At 43.2% G+C, this 9,369-nt stretch overlaps 1 protein-coding gene across 1 annotated transcript; it reads left to right on the top strand.

Annotated features, from left to right (window-relative positions):
- Window positions 1-2,095: 2,095 nt before the first annotated feature.
- On the top strand, window positions 2,096-3,026 carry LOC100669514 (olfactory receptor 6J1). The gene has a single exon (XM_003420930.3). The coding sequence runs from the start codon at window positions 2,103-2,105 to the stop codon at window positions 3,024-3,026; it is 924 nt and encodes a 307-aa protein (XP_003420978.2). The 5' UTR covers window positions 2,096-2,102.
- Window positions 3,027-9,369: the final 6,343 nt, after the last annotated feature.

Below are 9,369 nucleotides of genomic sequence, written 5' to 3'. Positions count from 1 at the left end.
TTACCACAGATCAGGGGAAGGAGAATTTGGGGAGTGCCTGCTAAAGGGTACAGGGTTTCTTTTTGAGGTGATGAAAATATTCTAAAATTGATTGTGATGATGGATGTACAAATCTGCAAATAAACTAAAGGCCAGTAAATTGTATACTTTAAAGGGTGAATTGTATGGTATATAAAATATATTTTAATGAAGCTTTAAAAAAAAAGGATCATTGACAATACAGGTCCCAAAGAGTTGGCTGGAAAGAACATCAATATGACATGACTGCACTGAGGTGAGGCAGATCTTGGGGACAGACTCTGCACAGGAGTGGCTGATATAGAATTCTAACTCAGTTTAGATTGATAGAGGATAACTCAATCCTCAGGATTGTTCTCCCATTTTTTCCTAGTTCACCCCATAGACCTCTTGGTAAGAACATGACCCCTTCTGTCCAGAAGTCCAGGCCAATCCTTTATTACAGAAGACCAAAAAAGTGCTAAACTAGAAACAAAAACATAAGTATGCAGGATTGGCCTGGACTTCTGGACAGAAGGGGCCATGTGCTTACCAAGAGGTCTATGGGTTGGACTGGTGGTGGAGGGGTTAAGTTTGGCTGCTAACCAGAATGCTGGCTGTTTGAATCTGCCAGCTGCTTCTTGGAAATCCTATTTAAAAAAAAAAAAAAAAAATCTTTACTATTGAGTCGATTCTGACTCATAATGATCCTATAGGACAGAGTGGAATTGCCTGATAGGGTTTCCAGGGAGTGGCTGGTGGTTTAGAATGGCCCACCTTCTGGTTTGTAGCCTTAGCTCTTAACCACTATGCCACCGAAACCCTACGGGGGTGTTGTACTCTGTCCTCTAGGGTTGCTATTGGTCAGAATCGACTTGACGGCAACCAATTTTTTTCTATACCAAGGTCAAAACCAACATTTTCCTATCTTTTAGAAGTTTTAAAAGTTTAGACATTCACATTTAAGTTTTTGTCCACCAGGAATGGATGTTAAAGTCTGATATGAGGGAAGGAATCCAATGCTATTTTTCCTCATAGGAACAGGCAACAGTACCAGCTTCCTTTCAGCTCTGACATGTTCCATATTTGTGCAGATGTGTTTCTGGGCACTCTATTTTGTTCCACTGGTCATTTTGTTTTGTGCCAATACCATATTGCCTTAGTCGGTCTAATTTTACAAGTCTTGGTATCTGCTGGGGCAAGTCCCTCCTCTTTATTCTTCTTCTTCCACAATATCTTTTCTATTCTAGGACTTTTGCTGATTTACCTGTTTCCCCCCAGATAGGATCGTAATGTTACTACTAGTTTATAACTTACTTTCAAAAAACTGAGATGTATATTAAACATATTGTGAATATTTTGTCATTATAAATTATATAAAATACAATTTTTAATGGTGCATGATGCGTTATTATTTGAATGTACCATAATTTAATATTTAAGTTGTTGCCAAACTTTTACTATTAGAAGCAATTCTGCGCTGAATATTCTCGTGGCAAAATCTTTTTAACGTATCCGCGATTATATCCTCACCATAGGAGGATTTCTGAGTCTAAGAATTTGCTCAATTTTAAGGCTTTTCTTACAAATTGCCAAATTATCTTTTAGAAAATTTGGGTGAATTGTTTGAAAGTGAAGGTCTCAGGGTATCCTTGCTAAGATTGGACATTATCATTTTAAACATTTTCCAATTCAACAGGAAAATAATTTAAAACCAAGTTAAATTTGAATTACACGTCTAATTTGGACTGATCATATTCTATGTCTGTTTTCCTAGTGAATAACCACGGGATCTCATGCACTGCCCAGTCCCAGTTGCCATGGAGTCCATTCTGACTCACGGTGATCTAAGTGTATCCGAGTGTGCTCTACAGGGTTTTCGATGGCTGACTGTTTGGAAGTAGATTGTCAGGCCTTTCTTCTGAGGTGCCTCTCGGTAGGCTCAAACCTCCAACCTTTAGATTAGCACTGAGTGCACTAACCATTTGCACCTGAGTGTCTTAACTGTTTTCACCACCTGGGGACTCCTTTTGTGCATTAAATATGCTCCTAAGCATTATCTCCCTTTGTTCCATTAGGCAAAATGAACCAGGCCCATCAGGCCCATGGAGAATCAGACTGCGATGGTGACAGAATTTATTTTGCTGGGATTTCCTCTCAGCAGGGAAGTGGAGCTGCTGTTCCTGGTGCTGCTGCTGCCCACGTTCCTGCTGACCCTCCTGGGGAACCTGCTCATCATCTCCATTGTGTTGTCCTACTCTCGCCTCCACACCCCCATGTACTTCTTCCTGTGCAATCTCTCCATCTTGGACATCCTTTTCACCTCAGTCATTTCCCCAAAAGTGTTGGCCAACTTAGTATCTGGGGATAAAATCATCTCCTTTGCTGAGTGTATCACTCAGTGCTATTTCTACTTCTTCCTGGGCACAGTGGAGTTTCTCCTGCTAACAGTCATGTCCTATGACCGCTATGCCGCCATCTGCTACCCGCTGCGGTATAGCACCATCATGAGATCTCCTGTCTGCGTTGGGACTGTTGTCTTCTGTTGGGCGGGAGGCTTCCTATCTGTCCTCTTTCCAACCATCCTCATCTCCCAGCTTCCTTTCTGTGGCTCCAACATCATTAACCACTTCTTCTGTGACAGTGGGCCCCTGCTAGCCCTGGCCTGTGCAGACATCACCGTCATTGAGCTGATGGATTTTATGCTTTCGTCCACGGTCATTCTCTGCTGCATAGTCCTTGTGGCCTATTCCTACACGTACATCATCTTGACGATAGTGCGCATCCCTTCTGCAAGCGGGAGGAAGAAGGCCTTTAACACGTGTGCTTCCCATCTGACCATAGTTGTGATTTCGGGTGGCATCACTGTGTTTATCTATGTGACTCCCTCCCAGAAAGAATACCTGGATATCAACAAGATCCCTTCAATATTGAGCAGTGTGGTGGCTCCATTCCTCAACCCATTTATATATACCCTGAGGAATGACACAGTGTTGGGGGTCCTCAGGGATGTGTGGGCCAGAGTCTGAGCAGTCTTAGAAAAGAGGATGAGGACAGTGCGGAGGAGCAGATTGTTCTCCAACGAAGGCCACTGAGGAGGGGCTGGTCCCTTCTGCTCTTTGTTTCCACGGATCCATTTTATAAAGTCCCAGTATTAGAAAGAGAGGACCTGCCTTAACAGAAGGGTGAGCTAGCGAAGTGATCCTGAAAAGTCTTAAAAGAACACTGAGTTTGGAGACAAGAACTTGAACTTGGCCTTGGTCCTAACTTTAACTCTGTGGCCACGTATGTGTCACCAGCCACTCTGGCCCTCAGTGCTCTCATCTGAAGTGTGACAGGGCTGGACATGAGGAATTCTAAGTCCCTAGACACACTGGATATTCTTAGAACTACCAAGAGGACCATGCAGCCTATGTTCTACTGTTGTTAAGTGCTGTCGAGTTATTTCCGACTCATAGTAACCCCACGTGACAGAGTAGAACAAAAACCATAAGATTTTCTAGGCCATAATCTTTACAGGAGGAGATCACCAGGTCTTTCTCCCATGGAGCTGCTAGGTTGGTTCAAATCACCAACGTTTCGGTTAGCAGCTGAGTGGTTATCCACTGGGCCTCCAGGGCTCCTTATTTCTTATCAGCAATCCTGATTTTTTGGACCCTGTTTCGTCACTGATACTGAACACAACTGTTTTATCAGCCTGGCATGAAGTCCTTCCTGGACCCCTCGTTCTTTCCTCCTTCTCCAGGAATCTCTCTAGGAGTGTCCATTATTCTTCATTCCACTGCAGTATCCTGTAATCCACTGCTTTTCCTCAATGTAAGCTTGTAATGATTGTGCGTATGTGTAGACTTTGTGGCATTTAATAATATTGTTTTCTGTGGTAGAACATGTTCATAATACCCAACTTGCTCACATCCTTTTTAAGACTTCAGCTCGTTTTCCCAGCCTCGGATGTTGGCCCATGGGTGGCTATTTGATCAAAGGCACAATCCATTGCCTGGCCAGTGATTGATGAACTGTATGGCCTGTCTGGGACAGATAAACTGTGCAAACAAATATCTCCTTTTGCAAGATTTTAACTAAGAGACGTTGTATCAGGCAATGGTGGTGTTCTCTCTAGAAGGTCAAGTAGGGCTGCAGTGGCTATTTTGGGAGCTGTGATAGTTAAGATTGTGTGTCAGCTTGGCTGGGTCATGATTCTCAGTGGTTTGATAGTTGTGTAATGGTGTGATCACTTCCATGATGAGATCTGATATTATGAGATCACCTCTATGATAGGATCTGCTGTGAGTAGCCAGTCAGTTGAAAAGGAGTATCCTTGGGCGTGTGGCCTGCATTGAATATAAGTGGATATTCTGGAAAGGCTTGTGGGCTTTTGTACATTCTGGGTCCCGCAGCTGGCTTCTGTTGGTCTGACCTCTGGTTCTTGGGACTTGAGCTAGCAGCTTACCTGAGGTCTTGCCTGCCAATCTCGAGATTCATCGATCTTTGCAGCCTGTGAGCAAGAGCCCTATTCTCTGACTTGCCGATCTTGGATTCACCAGCCCTGCAGCTATGCGAATCAGGAGAAGCCTCTGGTTTTGCTTCTCTAGAGAACCCAGCCTAAGACATGACCCGTGTACAAACTAATGAGTAATTAAAGGAAGCCAGTCTGCCCATTGAGGAGAATGGAGTTGATGTGTAAAGAAAACAGATGAGACAGATGAGAGCCTAGCTGCTGCAGAGAGAGACATAGTGAAGGACTCTCTTCTCTAATGACTAGGGACGCTAGGGAGCTGGACTGGCACCATCTAGGTCAGCGGTTGAAGTCAATGCGAGCCAAACCTTTCAATGCCATCAGAAGCTCCGAGGTGTCATTTTCTGTCCCCCCTAAGCCTCTATTGGGAAACCCTGGTAGGGTAGTTGTTAAGTGCTATGGCACTTAACAGATCGGCAGTTCAAATCCACCAGGCACTCCTTGGAAACTCTATGGGGGAGTTCTACTATGTCCTATAGGGTATTGTGAGTCAGAATTGGTGGCACCAGGTTTGGGTTTTTTTTTTTTTTTTTGGTTTTAATCCTCTAGTGGAGCACTGGTAGTGAAGTGGTTAAGAGCTCAGGCTGCTAACCAAAAGGTCAGTAGTTCAAACCCACCAGCTGTTCCTTGGAAATGCTATGGGGCAGTTCTACTCTGTCCTATAGGGTCATTATGAGTTGGAATTGACTTGATGGCACATAGCAAGCCTCTAGTGCTGCAGCATTCATTTTGCCTGAATGAACACCAGTCCTCCAGACAGAACAAGTCAGAAGGACACATACACCCTTAAGAGAACTATGTACAGAGTTCTGTGGAAATAAATGAACACTGCACCAACCCAAATGAGAACAGAGGCTACTGACTCAGAACTAGCAAGAGTCAGCCACCATCACTTGTGTTTGGCAAACTCAAAGGCTGGCAGGGGTGTGGGAAAAGCTTTATAGTGGCAAAAAGGGGAAGATTCAGGCATGCTCTGATCTGAGGTTGTTGGCATGGGGAAGCTGGAGGTGGACTAACTATTTGAGGGCATTTTATGTGATTGGTTTGGGAAGCATATTTGGCTTTCTCTGGTTATCCTGAATTGGAAAGGAAGGACAGCAAAAAATAGGGAAGTTGGCAGTCATGACCGCCTGACTCTTCTGGGCTGATTGCTGCCGAGGTTGTGGTTTGGCTTCCCAGACAGGTTGCTGCAGTCTGTGGGTCTATTGTCATACATGGTCTGGTTATTGCCCCTTTGTGCATTCGGTTCTTATAACATTGGAAGTTTTTATAACATTTTTAAGTCTAAGTAAATGGACAGGCTTCCCAGAGCAGAGAGCCAGATCCCATGAGTAATAGACGATAAAAGGTGAGCTCAGGTAAGCAGAGCTTGGTTAGGGGTTTTGCAGGCCTAGGAGTAGAAGCTGTGGAAACCGGGAGGCTCTAGCACATGCTGAGGGCCCAGCTTCTTTGAGTGAACTCCAAGCCACAGGATTTAGCCCTTTGGCTGGTACAGCCTGCCCAGGGCATAGCTGGCACTAGAGGCAGCAGTCTGGCAGTATGTCTGGCAAAGCAGTTGAGCCTCTGAGGCCCAGTCTTCCATGAGATTAAATAGACAGAGCAGGCATCCAGGGTCAGATTAGTGGAGGAAAAGAGGCAACGTGGAAGGGTCCAGGCAGCTAGTCCCTCTGCTTCTGTGTAGGACTGTGAGATGGCCTTGGAACCGATATCCCCCTCTGTCTGAATTGTTTCACTTAAAACATATGGAGATTCATAGACCCTTCTCTCCTAGCCCCAGGCCAAGGAAGTCTTTTAAACCATTGACCAAAAGTTTCTGGGTTTGGATTTAAAAGGAACAATGTATTGCCAAATTCCCATCGGGAGTCTTCAGCCAAGGACTTCCATTCTCAACTCACAGCAAACACTTCCTTCTCCTAGGCCTTTTCACCCTTTGTGGCATTAGTGTGTTTGTTTGTCTTCCTCAAGAGATAGCAAATGCCTTTGAGGATGAAGACTGAGTGTTGTTAACTTTTGGATCCCCTTTTTCTTCTAGGAACCTACATCAGAGTTCTCACACTAGATATGCTCAATAAATGTTTATTAAGAAAGTGAAAATATGTTCAATTTAGCAAGTCTTTTTTTTTGTTTGTTTTTTGGGTTGGGCCTGAGGTGACATAAATGATTTGCACTATTAACCTAAAAGTTGGCTGTTTGAACCTACCCAGTGATGCCCTGGAAAAAAAGATCTGGTGATCTTCTTCCATTAAGATTACAGCCAAGAAAACCCTATCGAGCAGTTCTACTCTGTAACACATGGTTCCTCACAAACCGGAATTAACTTGATGAAAACCAACAACAGCAAATTTCATAGTTAAATAAAGCATTTCAGCTCCTGAGATAGGAAGTTTGAAAAGAAATGGAGGAGAAAGATGCTTGAGGGCACCGGGAGGGCCTCCTGAGGGACAGTGAGTATCAGGAAATGGAAATGGTTCAGATATGGCTGGTGGGGGGGAGCCCACAAAACCAAAAAAAAAAACACAAAAAACAGCTGAACCTGTTGTCGTGGCATCTATTCCAACTCATAGTGACCCTATCAGACAGAGTAGAACTGCCCCATAGAGTTTCCAAGGTGCACCTGATGGATTTGAACAGCCGGCCTTTTTGTTAGCAGCCGTAGCACTTAACCACTACACCACCATGGTTTCCAGGGGCCACAAAGATATAGTTCATCTGCCTGAAAACTTTGCCTCAGCCTGAACTGACTCCCACGTTCCAGGACCAGATGGGAAGTAGATTTTCCCTCCCTTGGAAGACAGAGCCTTAAAGATGACCGTGATCCTGTCCTGGAGAGTCCGGGGATTGGGAAATCATGTCACATTGGGCCCCAGTAGACATCTTTAGTCTGTGACATGGCTTCCTTTTCCTAATGTATCCGTGGGCCCCACAGCCATCATCCGCCTATGGTCTGTGTTAATTCTCCCCACCAGCCCCATAGGACTGCTCCAGGTTGCAGAAGGCCGACCTCGGGGTGAGGGGATACACCCAGGCCCCAAATGTTTGTGAGGCAGCCAACACCCTGCATCCGTCCGGGAACTCACTTCTGCCGATGATCTTTGCTCTCACATGCTTTGTCAAGTATAGGTGCATGTCTGTGCTGGACCACATACAAACCAAGGTGAGCAGAATTCCTGCCTGAGAGGCAAGAACTTTCACTGGAGAGCTTTTAGTTTTTAATCTGTAATTATAAAAATACATATTCATTGTAAATTTTCAACTGGTATAAAAAACCTAAGCCCATGGCAGTGAAGTCGATTCCAACTCATGATGACCCCACCTGTTTCAGAATACAACTGCACTCCATAGGGTTTTCAATGGCTGTGATCTTAAGGAAGTCAACTGACAAGGCTTTCCTCCACAGCGCGGGTGGGTGGATTCAAAATGCCAACCTTTCAGCTGTCGAAGGCAAACCATTTGTGCCACCCAGGGATATTTCAGCCAGTACAGAAGTGTATAAAGTAAAACGTGAAAGTTCTACCAGCCAATTCCACTTTCCAGCAGTAAACATTCTTAATTAAACGTACTTTATGCTTATATGGAGCCCTGGTGGCGCAGTGGTTAAAAGCTCGGCTGCTAACCAAAATGTCAGCAGTTCAAATCCACCAGCCACTCCTTGGAAAACCTATGGGCAGTTCTACTCTTTCCTACAGGGTCACTATGAGTTCAGATCGACTCGACTGCAGTGGATATAGAACACATACATGTTTACTTACACTCACACATAGCTTTTCTTTTACAAAAAATGGGATGGTGTTATACTGTCTGTAACTTGATATTTTTAAACATCTTTCCATGTTAATACCTATAAAACTACAGAATTCATTTCTAGATGTCACTTTTATAACCAATGGACCTTTTTATTATTGATGCTAAAAGTTATTGGCATAAGTTCCTACCAGTAGGAGTCATCGCTCATATGCTATGTATGTCCATTTTAAACTTCAGTAGGAAATTTTGGGAGATTCTACCAAATCGTCTCTAAAAATGTGGCAACAATTTCCTCTCCCTCCAACAATGTATACAAATGTCCATCTTCCCCACCGTGAGCATTACTAGATATGGTCAATATTTAGAATTTTTGTCTATCTGCACGTAAAAAGTATTATCTCATTATTGTTTTGTATTTCCTTTATTACCGATGAGGTTAAGGATCCTTTCAGATGTTCATTGGCCATTCGTATGTCTTCTTCCGTGAATTGCCTATTCATACTTTTTGCCCGGTACACAAAGATAACACATGTTTATTTTTCTGCTGGGTTGCTTCCCTTTCCTGATTGCTTTACATAAATTCTCTTCATTGCTTATCAAAAGCCTTAACATTTTTGCATACATTTCAATCTGCAATTTCACCCCTAGGAAGGAAATCATTGGTCAAGTGGGTAAAAACGTTTATACAAAGTACTTGCCACAGCATTGTTTAGATACAAAAATATTCACAAGCGACTTTAAAATCCAGCAGTAGAGAATTGGGTAAATAAATTATGGCAAATCCACATAATGGAATACAATGCAACACTTAAGAATAATGATATATTTCTATATATTCTGTATTTATTGGCATAGAAAGTGATTTACAACAGTGAAGTTAAAAAACATTTCATAAAGCACTTTTTAAATATATTCTCTTTCTGGTAAATATATGTACTTATAAATAACATATGTGTATGTACGTATGCATATGTATGTGGGTATGTATAGACACATACATACATATATATGTGTGTGTGTGTGTGTATGTATGTATATATACAACTGGTGGTGCAGTGGTTAAGAGCTACGGCTGCTAATCAAAAAGTTGGCAGTTTGAATCCACTAGCTGC

This window comes from Loxodonta africana, chromosome 10, assembly GCF_030014295.1.
Source record: "Loxodonta africana isolate mLoxAfr1 chromosome 10, mLoxAfr1.hap2, whole genome shotgun sequence".
Taxonomy (NCBI): domain Eukaryota; kingdom Metazoa; phylum Chordata; class Mammalia; order Proboscidea; family Elephantidae; genus Loxodonta; species Loxodonta africana.
The sequence above is the reverse complement of the archived record's forward strand: the minus strand, read 5'-3'. Positions and strand labels throughout refer to the sequence as shown.

What these genes read in the sequence shown, in the direction of transcription:
- LOC100669514 (XM_003420930.3), top strand. Translation starts at nt 2,103, where the DNA reads ATGGAGAATCAGACTGCGATGGTGACAGAATTTATTTTGCTGGGATTT.